The 12,495-nt window shown below is 37.5% G+C and overlaps 1 protein-coding gene across 1 annotated transcript in view; it reads left to right on the top strand.

Annotated features, from left to right (window-relative positions):
* LOC143162936 (mucin-5AC-like) overlaps positions 1–12,495 on the top strand; it is a 36,705-nt gene that overhangs the window by 22,482 nt on the left and 1,728 nt on the right. The window contains exons 10-25 of the mRNA XM_076343510.1: positions 61–178; positions 988–1,126; positions 2,173–2,283; positions 2,857–2,926; positions 3,750–3,887; positions 3,972–4,136; positions 4,619–4,713; positions 5,518–5,644; positions 6,391–6,646; positions 7,909–7,961; positions 8,348–8,448; positions 9,293–9,444; positions 9,876–10,014; positions 10,102–10,215; positions 10,748–10,927; positions 12,195–12,434. Coding sequence (XP_076199625.1) covers positions 61–178; positions 988–1,126; positions 2,173–2,283; positions 2,857–2,926; positions 3,750–3,887; positions 3,972–4,136; positions 4,619–4,713; positions 5,518–5,644; positions 6,391–6,646; positions 7,909–7,961; positions 8,348–8,448; positions 9,293–9,444; positions 9,876–10,014; positions 10,102–10,215; positions 10,748–10,927; positions 12,195–12,434 — 2,198 coding nt within the window. The remainder of the gene's footprint in view (positions 1–60; positions 179–987; positions 1,127–2,172; positions 2,284–2,856; positions 2,927–3,749; positions 3,888–3,971; positions 4,137–4,618; positions 4,714–5,517; positions 5,645–6,390; positions 6,647–7,908; positions 7,962–8,347; positions 8,449–9,292; positions 9,445–9,875; positions 10,015–10,101; positions 10,216–10,747; positions 10,928–12,194; positions 12,435–12,495) is intronic.

Raw genomic sequence — 12,495 nt, 5'->3', positions numbered from 1 at the left:
AAACGGTGTATAGGAAATGCCTCTTTAATTGATCAAGGTTTTGTCTTTTTTTTAATCTAGGGACTGTATTTGATGACATCAACAATTCTGGCTGCATTCCCCGTCAGCAGTGCTCCTGTGTTTACAATGGCAACACCTATGCTACAGGAACTTCTTTTTCAGAGCAGTGCCATTCCTGGTAACCTTTGTTACTTTTCTAACTTACTATTTCCTCTTGTATATGTAATTATTTATTATATGCAATTGCATCATTGGTAATTGATATGTGTAGTTAACTGACTGCTACAGTTCCAAAATATCACTAAAGAACATTCTTTGTTTCATATAGCAACATCCTTAACTAGTTTTGCACTCTAACTCAAGGTGATCAAAGCAAGGATTTACAATGTTTAGATTTCTCACCAGTCAATTAAAATGCTTCCTCTTTGTTTATTTTGTTCAAACATTTGGACTTCTCTAAGGGGAACGAAGTTGCAGTCATTTATGTATTTGCAAATATTTATTTTCTCTGGAGAAAGCAAGGGATGACACAATACAACCTCAATTTCACAATTATTAATCCTGTACCTGTGCACTACCACATCACCTTAGAAAACAGATATGCTCTGCATCAGGAGTAGATGTGGGGTTACATTTCTGTTAGTTTCTGATACATTTGTATAACAAAACAGAAGAGATTTTAATTTGTCATTGTACTTTATTTAGCTGCAAAAAACAAGTAATTACTCATCCAATACCTGTTGCTGGAGAGTCCACCTGTTCAAAGAAGGAAAATAATTAAATAAGCAAAGTGAATGCATACCAGAGTAATTCCTTTTACACATGTTCACAATGTTTTGGAAAGTCTTAAACCCAGATTTACTGTGTGTCAGACTAATGCTTGAAGGGAAAAACAGTAGCGAAATAGCTGAACCTAATGTCACTGTAATTCCTTTTACTCTGGACCACTGTTCCTGATTTCAGCTAACTTTATTCTCTCTCTTCCAGTACCTGTAACGGAGGCCAGTGGAGCTGCCAAGACACGTCATGCCCAGGAACATGTTCAGTAGAGGGAGGTTCGCACATTTCCACCTATGATAAAAAACACTACAATCACCATGGAGACTGCACTTACGTCCTTTCTAAGGTGGGAATCAGATATTACTAGGTCATAAAGCCTCATATATTTATAGAAAAAGGTGATCTCAATCAACACTTTTGAAACTTACCTCTTTCGACATACAGACGTTAAATTGCCTCTCACTTAGCCAGATGTTTACTAGAACATATGCTGCCATTCAAATGATGATCATCAGTTAACTATTAGGATTTCATGCAACAGTATATGGTGTTTACTGGGGAATTTCTAGTTCTGTGATATAGTAATTGCTCAAGAGCATTGCCTTTTTTAAGAACTTGCTTAGTCTACATTCTTCAGTGTGATTAATCCAGCTTTCTTACTGAGTTGCATAATTTTTACCATGTTACTATATTATATGGTATTGGGCCAAATGGTACAAGTCTGAAAAATTACACTAATAGTTGTGAAAAAAAAATTTTTTAATTTATAAGACTAATATTTTTATTTCATTTCTGGGAAGTTCAAGTACAGAAAATCAGTTCAAGTCAACTGATACATTTCATTTATGTTTTGAACATTTTTAAACAGATTTAAAAATAAGTCAAAAGAAATAGAAAAATTAAAAGTTAATTATAATAAAAATATTTAATTACAGCAATGTGCAAATGAAATGTTTTGATCTTTTAGGGACTTTTTCTGTTTGTTATTTGCTTTCCTTTTTCCCCATCTGCACAATTCAGTAAAAAAAAAAATGCTGTATGTTACTGTTCTCCTGAAAAATGTTTTATCTGAAATTTTTGTCTAGCATTGATACCAGATACAGAAAGATGAGCAATGCAGTAGAATTGAATCAAACATTAGAAGTCGGCATGAATAAAAACTCCAAATATGGATATCGTCAATAAAATGCAAAACCAGATTCTAATTCTCTCATTGTTCCTAATCATTACAAAAGGCAAAACTGAGTCTTAGGCGAAAGAAGGCCTGGGATTTGGGAGAGTCTGGATCTTCTCCAGAAACAGAACTATTTCTTCAGAGTTGAGAGAAAATTTTGCAGCGAAAGCTTCTGTAATTAACCTTTCATGAAATAACTGTTGGCATTTTTTTTTCAGCACTGTAAAGATGAAACGTTCACCATCCTGGTAGAACTACGCAAATGTGGCCTAACAGACACTGAGACATGCTTAAAGACAGTGATCCTCAACATGAATAAAGGACAAACTGTAAGAATGCAAAATAAGCATGGGAAACAGCTATTAAAAATACAGGGAGCAAAGAAGCTAGGCCTTGATCAGTCAGGAAACTGCATTTCTCTCTCAAATGGTCAACATATGTGATAAGTACATGTTATTTTTAATCAAGTGAAAAGAAACTGATTTTGTTATGAAAATCAGATCAGCAGTAAATTTGGCTTTGTGGAAGTTCATTAAGAAAAACGCTGTACTCACAAAGCAGAAAAAAGCTATTTTCTCTGCCAATTAGATGAAAAGCCATGAGTTTTTAGGTAAGAAACTACAAGTACAACAGTAAGGGATGTAATTCATCACAAAGTTGTGTTCAAAGAAACCAAGATGATCTAATTCCCTAAGGAGTTGAGAAAGTCTCTTTAAAAGTAATTCTTTTATGGCAGGGAAAATTAGGTGTACAAAGTGGAAAGAGGGAGGAGGTGAAATCACAAAAACCTACCCTTTTATTTAATATCTTTTTAATTAATATCACTGGAGTCATCACCATTATTACTCTTTGGACTATAGTGATGCTTCACACAGTTGCCTCTTGTTCCTCTTCCTTATCAGCTCATCGAAGTCAAACCTGATGGTGGTGTGTTTGTGAACTCGATCTACACCCAGCTGCCCATCTCAGCAGGTATTTTTTTCTCTAACAGTCTGTGAGCAATAAGCTCAGAACTTCAACTCCACACCTGCTTATTTTCTTAAACTATGGAAGATAAAAGGAGTGTGAGTTGTTCAGAACCTGCATGTTCACACCCCGATTCTCTTTCGTGTATTTCCTGAGTCACCCAAGTGCTTCTTAAGTAGAAGTGAGAAGTTTGGTGTCATAAAGAAATGGAAGACAGTACAAGCATAGACAAGAGTTCAAACAGAAGCAAACAGCATTTACACTCTCCTGATTTGATCACTGTAAGGTTTACTTACTTCTCACTGGCCAAAATTGAACACAGAAGACATCTGTTTACCTCTTCTACCTCTTCTTTTTTTTTTAACTTACCACCCCTGTGCTCACGCTTCCTCAGACAGAAATTTCATTTCTCTCTGTCTCAATAACTAATGATTCTATGCGATAACTCTGACCTCCAGATCTGCTTAGTTTCCCTCTCCAGCAATATGAGGGCTCCAATGTATGCTGTGCAAGCTTAGAAAGAAAAATAGAAGTATTCTTTTTAACGCTCAGTGCCATACAGTTTTTCCTTCTTATTCTCTTGGAAAGAGTAATCCCCTACTGCTTAATGTTGAGACAGCAAATAAAGTTAACAACTTGGTAGCTACAACCAAATTCTGAACTGTAAATTTTGATTTATATTTCTGATTCATTTTCATAAAGATTGGCTTTATTCCACCTCAGAATTTGCAACAATTGCGATAGAAATTAAAGAAGAATAGTATAATGATGCACTGTTTTCAGCATTCAACCTCATTTAGAAAGTGATCATTCTGTTTTTCATCTGTAGCTAATGCCACTGTGTTCAGACCTTCATCATTCTTCATCATCATACAGACAAACTTTGGCGTCCACCTTGAAATCCAAATCACACCCATCATGCAAGTGTTTGTGCGACTGGATCCTATTTTCAAAGACCAGACCTGTGGTAAGTGAATGAAATATAAGAACATCTTGCTTAATGTCTTTTGTTTAGTATAGGCAGTATAAACTTTTCACTGCTTTTCAACAGGTCTCTGTGGAAATTTCAATAATATCCAAACTGATGACTTCAAGGCCATAAATGGAATAATTGAAGGAACAGCAACAGCATTTGCTAATACGTGGAGAACTCAGGCTTCATGCCCTAATATCCAGCGCAGTTTTGAGAACCCTTGTGCCCTCAGCATTGATAATGGTGCATGTTTCTTAGAATTTTTTCTAGGTTATTTTTGCTCATCCCTAAGGAAAACACATATGTTGGAAAGCAAAAATAAGAGAATAAAGACTTATATACTTGGTAAAAACATACATCTGAAATCAAAACAAATATTCAAAATGAAAGCACTAGGGATAAGTAACAAAGTAAAGGAAGAGTCATAGAAACATAACTGAAGGAAACTGTATGGTCACTGAAAACAGAGAGGATGTCTAAGCTGACAACTTGGTGTCAGAAGAGTGGATTGCAGGAGTATCTTTGGAAATCTTTTATTCATCCCCTTCAGCAAGTCCTCTTCTTTGGATTTAGGAAACTTAGCCCCCAAGCTGAGTGAAAAAAAAGACAGGACAAGGAGAGATTTGATGTAATTTCAGAACTGGCTTTATAAACAGGGAGTGTGTTTTTGTGACTAATGAAATACAAAGAGTAATGTGCATTTGTATTGTTTGTTCTCTTTACAGAAAAATATGCTCAGCATTGGTGTGGACTACTAACTGACAGCAAAGGACCTTTTGCTGATTGTCACTATGCAGTGAATCCCTCTGTTTACCACATGGTACTTTGTTAGACTGTTTTTCCCTTTAGAAACAATAGAAATAGGATCATTACAGCTAGCTACCAGAAAAGGACTGTTCCAGACGTGTCTCTTGTCTTACGCAATGCCTGTATTTTCATTTCTGTACTGCAGCACTTCCTTTTTTCAACATGTGTTTCTGTTTGTGTTGTAACATTACCTTATTTCAATTGTCAGTCTTGGCTTCAAGATCCTGACTTGCTTGCAAATGAAAAGGCAGCTATTTACTCCTGGATGGATCTACACATATAGTAGGAAGTGTATGTAAAGGCATGTCAAACGCTTGTTTGAATATCAGTGAATTGTTGTCTCATCAGCATTGTACCTCATTAGTAACTACTTGGCACAGAAGGCCCATTAGCTAATTATCATCATTCTGCTATCAATGTGTTGCCAATCTTTCTTCTCACTATGAATCATCCAGGTATGGACACTGGTGAAATGACATGTCTAGACTGCGTACTGTCAATAGAGCTTTGTATGCTGTTGTGTAACATATTCATAAATATGGTTCAGAGGAACATGAAGCTGTTAAATGTATAACAGACTTTAAGACCATTATTTCCCAATAATAACTGCAGACATCGACTGAATTTCCATTACCTTCATTCTCCCCTGCCAGGAAACTTAGACAAAGACTGGAAAGTGATAAAGCTATGTTAGTGCTGTCAATGAGTGAGCATATGTGAAGAAGGATTAGTGCATAAGACCGTAAAGGTAACATTCATTTTTTTTAGATTGACAATATTACGAGGGCTGAGACTTTATTTTTCTCTGCATTCTTAGAACTGCATGTTTGACACATGTAACTGTGAAAATAGTGAGGACTGTCTGTGTGCAGCCCTGTCTTCCTATGTGAGAGCTTGTGCTGCAAAAGGAATCCAGCTGCGTGGATGGAGGACTGACGTCTGCTGTAAGTACTCTTAACTATCCCCTTTCCTAAGAACACGTCAGTAAAAACTGCTAATCAGAGGTTATTTTATACTGATTTCTAGACAAATATAGTAAGTGTTGAGGAAGGGATTTTTTTAAGTGCACTCCTGGAAGTAATTATCTGCTGTTCCCTTAGAATCAATCCATTGCTAACAAGACTGAATACAAATAGATGGGAGACATAGCTTGCTTAGGAAAGAGACTGCTGTTATGGAAGTGCCTCCACCTGTTTCTGCGCAACTTTGAATTTCACTACAGCTTTATGTATCACAAGTTATTGTAGAGAAAATGTGACTTATTAGAATAACAGTACTAGTAATACTAACCACAACACTTGCAAATGAAAGGTTTCTGAAGCTGCATGCTGGGTTTCACTGATCCAGTAGGTCTGTTTTCAGCATACAAGGAGACATTCAGGGAGACCTCTTGTCTCGTACTTCAAAAGGTTTATAAGTCTTGGCAATGAATGGCAGCGCCAAATGGAGGTTTCTTTCCGAAATTTCATTTGAAAAAATATTTTCTTCTTTGCATACATCACTTATTCCACATGTACAGTAGCTTTTCAGGTCTAACTCTGGAAGTATTCAGAAGTACGTTTGCATGAAAGATGCAACATAGGCAGAGATGTACAGTATTGTTTACATGTTATTTTTACTATGGTTTATTTTTTCCCACCACAAATTACCATCTAGAATTAACAGACCTGTTCTATTTTCCTCTCTCAAGCAAAATACACCACCTCATGTCCCAAATCCCTAAGCTACAGCTATACCATCTCTTCCTGTCAACCCACTTGTCGGTCTCTGAGTGAGCCTGATGTCACATGCAACATTAAGTTTGTTCCAGTTGATGGCTGCACTTGCATAAATGGAACCTACATGGATGACAGTGGCAAATGTGTGCCTGCCAATGAATGCCCCTGCTACTACAGAGGATCTCCCATACTATTTGAAGAGATTGTCCATGACAATGGGCTTGTATGGTAAGTGAATCTTGCAAAACACTCAAGCAATAGTATATTTTTTCATTAAAATCTGCAACATCTATACTGGTCTCACCCTGCCTTGCCTGAATTTCAATACAATGCTCTCTCATATTTTTTCAACTTTATTTTTGACCTTTAAGAATGATACATATTCCCCTGAGCTGGAAGACAGGGACGCAACAACAATGATACAGGCTTGGGGAAGAGTGGCTGGAAAGCTGCCTGGCGGAAAAGGACCTGGGGGTGTTGGTCAACAGCCGGCTGAATATGAGCCAGCAGTGTGCCCAGGTGGCCAAGAAGGCCAATAGCATCCTGGCCTGTATCAGAAATAGTGTGGCCAGCAGGAGGAGGGAAGCGATCGTGCCCCTGTACTTGGTGCTGGTGAGGCCACACCTCAAATACTGTGTGCAGTTTTGGGCCCCTCACTACAAGACAGACTTTGAGGTGCTGGAGCGTGTCCCAAGAAGGGCAACAAAGCTGGTGAAGGGTCTGGAGAACAAGTCTTATGAGGAGCGGCTGAGGGAACTGGGGTTGTTTAGCCTGGAGAAAAGGCAGCTCAGGGGAGACCTTATCGCTCTCTACAACTACCTGAAAGGAGGTTGTAGCGAGGTGGGTATCAGACTCTTGTCCCAAGTAACAAGTGACAGAACAAGTGGAAAGGGCCTCAAGTTGTGCCAGGGGAGGTTTAGATTGGACATGAGGAAAAATTTCTTCACTGAAAGGGTTATCAAGCATTGGAACAGGCTGCCCAGGGAAGTGGTTGAGTCCCCATCCCTGGAGGTATTTAAAAGACATGTAGATGTGGCACTTACGGACATGGTTTAGTGGTGGACTTGGCAGTGTTAGGTTTATGGTTGGACTCAATGATCTTAAGGGTCTTTTCCAACCTACATGATTCTATGATTCTGTGATATTTCCAGATTGATAGAGCAATTGTATTTAGGTGCATTTTCTATTTAATTCCATGATTTTTCAAGCATAAAATTATGACACCACCAGCAAGGAAAGATCTTATGACAAAGTAAGTAACAAGCAGAGACATATACTCATTTCAACCTATGATTTTTCATGTTAAGCAATAATGGATATCATATGAAAGCAGCACTGGTAGTGGTATTGAGGGAAATTCTTTCCTGAGACTGCAAAACAGCATTCTGGAATTCATTTGAAAATTCTGAAACTTGACAAGAAAGAAGTAGCTCTCAGTCTCAATACATGGTTTGAGAGGAAAAAAAAATACATTTTTCCCTCTCTTACAGCACTTGCATCCAGGGAAGACTGAATTGCATTGGACCACCCAATCCAACTCCAGGTAAAAAAACCTTCCACTTATCTTTTTCTCTGTGCCAGGTTTTGGACAGAAATAGTTGATAGTATTGATTTTTCTTAACGGATTTTTAAATAATAGAAGTATTTCTCATTTAGTTATAGTACAACAGTTATCGTAAAAGACATGAGTGAACCTAGATTAATGATAAGACCTCTTTTTCATAAAGATTTTTTTCTGAAATACTGTGGGGGGGTTTCGGGGAATTCAGTGCTCTGAAGTGAATCTATTTAGCAGATTGAATAGGGACAGCAATCCCTACTAACTGAAATACACAATTTCCATAGAATTTCTAGATGGTTTTAATGGCTACAGCTGTGGGATAAACCCTGCACCATTTCTTACTGCTCTCACTTCTTTCCTTCCTCTAGTCTGTGAATCTCCCATGGTCTACTTTGACTGTAGAAACATCACTGCAGGAACAACTGGAGCAGAATGTCAAAAAAGTTGCCAGACTCTGGATATGCAGTGTGTAAGTATGTCATGGCTGGACGAAATCGTGCTTCCAGGTTTTGTCCATGGTCTTGGTGCTAAAGTAATTGATCTATCTGATCTACTCCAAATCTACAACACAGATACTTTGCTCTTGTAGCAAAAGCCTAAAACCATGTTATGAAGCATTAACAATGGGACCCTTAGACCAAAATATAATAAAGTAACATCCAGTTTAATTCATAATACTAGTATCTCCCTTTCTTCAGCTACCGCAGGTAACAGTAATTAGTGGTGAAAATATCTAGGGCTCTGCCACACATTTTACTTCTTTAGGAGAAAATTACTGGCTATAAACTGGCTAGGAGAAATCATTCTTTCTCATACCATGATGCAGTTGTGAACTTCTTGCACACCTAATTATATTACTCCACCTAGGTGCATGGTAGCCACATGCCATTTTGCAGGTAAGTACCATATGAGATAAACAGATTTCAATGTAACTCAACCAAACTGAAAAAAATATTACCTATTTTCTTTTTAAAGCTCCATTCAGTCACAAATCATCCACTACAAAGTGCAAGGCTTCTTCAGCTAACACTGAGCAAGACTTAAGTTTAATGTATTTCAAATTTCACAGACTCCAGCAGAGCAATCAGGATTGGCATACATAAAACATTTATCTTTAATAAAATTATATTTCATTAAATCAATGGCTAATAACTTCCTTTTTGTTCCATTGTCCTATAAGTACTTCATAGTCCTCTCCCATTTAAGCTCGGTAGTAATAATACCATATAAAGATATTTTGTTATAATGTAATCTTCCTTTTTCTATTGTGTTTATTTCATTCTGAAATTATATCTTCCTCTTGACTTTTCCAGTATAGCACGCAATGTATATCTGGCTGCGTGTGCCCAGCTGGGCTTGTGTTAGATGGGAATGGTGGTTGTATTCCTGAAGAGGAATGTCCGTGTATTCACAATGAAGCCATGTATCAGCCTGGGGAAAAGATCAGCGTTGACTGTAACACCTGGTAAATATTTCCTTGGAAGTAGCATTCCTGGTTCCATAATTTGCCTTTCCAAAGACCTTAAATAGTACAGCAGTGAGGAAAGATTTGGACTGCACATTTCATCAACTGATGGATCTTTTAGTTTTGGATTGAACAGTATGAGCAGGTTTCCTTCTGATGTAGGCAGATGGCCAAAGCACAGAATGGGAGGAAATCTTAGGATAATACTTAATGAACACTGTAGTCCCAATTTTGCAGTTAATGCATTCAGAGTAGCAGAACAGAACTTTGCTTTAATTCTTTACATGAAAAATATAAAAGACTATTTTAACTCCAGAATCAATATAACATTTACCAGGGATGAGTTGCCCAACAAATACTGAGTTGTTGGAATATGTCTAAACAAAACAGTGAGTTGTTTTATTATTAAAATGTTTTATTCTCATTCCTAGTGTATGCAAGAATAGGAAGTGGGAATGCACCAAAAACCAATGTCTGGGCACTTGTGCTGTTTATGGAGATGGTCATTATAATACTTTTGATGACAAAAGGTTCAGCTTCAATGGAAACTGTGAATACACACTAGTTCAGGTACTGATAATTAGCAGTAATAAATGAGACGTAACCTTGATCCTGTCTGCAAAATTAACATGTTTTTAAATGTTATTCTCTGCCCAGGACCACTGTGGGAAGAGTGGCACAGCCAATGGGACCTTCAGGATTATCACTGAAAATATTCCCTGTGGCAACACTGGGACAACTTGCTCAAAATCTATCAAAGTTTTCTTAGAGGTAAGGAGGTTTTGCATATAGACCAGTTTTGTTCTGTATCTGTTTAGGGCTTAGGAGAAGCCTAGGTATCCATTGCTTCAAGGAAGTTGGAAAAATATTTTAAAACGCAAATCAACTTGTAAATTAAGCTTAAATCAGTTTCAAGCGAAATATTTGGTAGAGCTTCTCAGCTTTATATCTTTTCAATTTCCCACCCTATCTTATACCACTCTTGGGCAAATTACAGATCTACAGGAAAATTGTCTTTGGCAGGAATTTAGCCTGTCATGGCAGAAGATTATTTTATTCTGTGCAAGGTAGTTCCTCCATGAGTATGAAAACACCCTTTTTTGACCTACGCCATTTAAAATACCTTTTTACCACAGTTCCAGGAACCTGAGATTTGAACTATATAGTTTTGATTTATCGCATTTGGATTATTTGTTTTCATTATATAAACTATATATAGTACTCTTAAAAGCAGAAAAACATGTGTAAGAGCACAGCTGCAGCTATTGAGTTCATTTCTAATCACCTTTTCCTCCTGTTTCAGAGCTATGAACTGATACTTGGTGAGGAGCATGTCAGTGTCGTAAAGAGAGGACAAAACAATGAGGTACCATACACAGTCCGCTATATGGGTATGTACTTGGTAATTGAGACCACAAACGGACTGATCCTCATGTGGGACAAGAAAACCAGCATCTTCATCAAGCTCAGCCCTGATTTTAAGGTACGGAACTAGCAGTTAAATGGCAATTTATAGTCCAGATTTGGACTGGGTGTGAATTTTGTCAAGACCCTGCCAAGATCCCAAACAGATGATGTCACTAGAATTCCTGCAGGACATCCCATGTTGTTTTTCATTCTTCTGGTGCCTCAGAAGCCATGTCATCATCTTGCTGCTGTTCTGAGCCCTGAAGGCAGCTTTCAGTGCCTATTTGGCCTGACAGAACAGAGTTGGCAAATTGCTTTTTTGGACTTGGCTTTGTTAAAGTTACCCACTGAACCTTCGTAAAGGTTATCAGACCTTATTAAAATTACATAGCTACATATGTAGAAATCAATTGAGTAGTCTTGATCTTGAAAGTAATCCTGTTTCCTGTTCTTATTGACACACAAATAAAATTATCATACTTCAAGAACAAGGAAGTGAAATATTATGAGTGAAAGCCTTTTGTAAAATGCTACCATGTATTTTTCAAGCATATATCTACACAGCTGATAAGGAAAATGTATTCCTGTTGTCACACTCCTTCTCCTAGCTTGTAAGTACTAAAAACTGTAGTAAATAAGGAATTTGCTATCTTATTGTATAACACAATGACATTTCAATTAGGTATATAAATTAAGTGTAATTTAGAACTAGATATGCAAAGTTATTTAAGTGTCATAGGTTCTTTTGCTGCCTCACCCACTGGCACTTTATAAAAATAGTAGTAATATGGAAAGTATGCACCTTAGATTCATAGAGAAAGCATAGCATCTATTGTAGCCTATCACAGTTTTACAGATCCATAAATTTAGAATGAGGGATATTTCTGGATGTGCAAGGAGAATGTTGTTTCTTTTTATACCTGTGAGCAGTCATAACAGTAAAGACTCAAAGAGTAGACTACGTGGCTGGACTGGTAGTATTTATGACAGCTTTGTAAGGCTGTTTTTTATATGTACATCTATTGTATAAAACAAGGCTTGAATTAAAGGCTTAGTTGGCTAACTGTGAGTCCTTATTTGTTTGTTAAAGACACACCTCAAAGACAGAAGGTTACAATGACAAAGATGGTTTTAGTGTTCAGATTTAAAAGCAGAAAAGTCAACAGCAGTATCCTTCTAGCCTTAGTTGTTCTGTTGCTGAGGAAACAAAGGATGAAGATGTTCAGGAATGTTAGAATGGAATGGCACCATTCTAAGAGCTGAATTTCAAGTATTCTTTCAGTCCCAGATGTCATTTCAAGTTCCTCACATCCATTTATTATTTTATTTACTTCCTTTTGCAGGGCCAGATCTGTGGCCTCTGTGGAAATTACGATGGCAACGGCATCAATGACTTTACTACAAGGAGTCAGTCTGTGGTAGAGAATGTCCTAGAGTTTGGAAACAGCTGGAAAGTATCCTCTACATGTCCTGATGCTTACAGCATAAAGGATCCATGTTCTACCAACCCTTATCGAAAGTCCTGGTCAGAGAAGCAGTGTAGCATCATCAACAGCAACATCTTTGCTGCCTGTCACTCTCAGGTACTACCCAGGGCAGAAGTTACTGTGTGAAGACTAGGTCTGTGTGTTATTGAAGCTGCTA

Source organism: Aptenodytes patagonicus, chromosome 7, assembly GCF_965638725.1.
Source record: "Aptenodytes patagonicus chromosome 7, bAptPat1.pri.cur, whole genome shotgun sequence".
Classification (NCBI taxonomy): Eukaryota; Metazoa; Chordata; class Aves; order Sphenisciformes; family Spheniscidae; genus Aptenodytes; species Aptenodytes patagonicus.
Note: the sequence above shows the minus strand (reverse complement) of the source record. Positions and strands in the feature narration are given on the sequence as shown.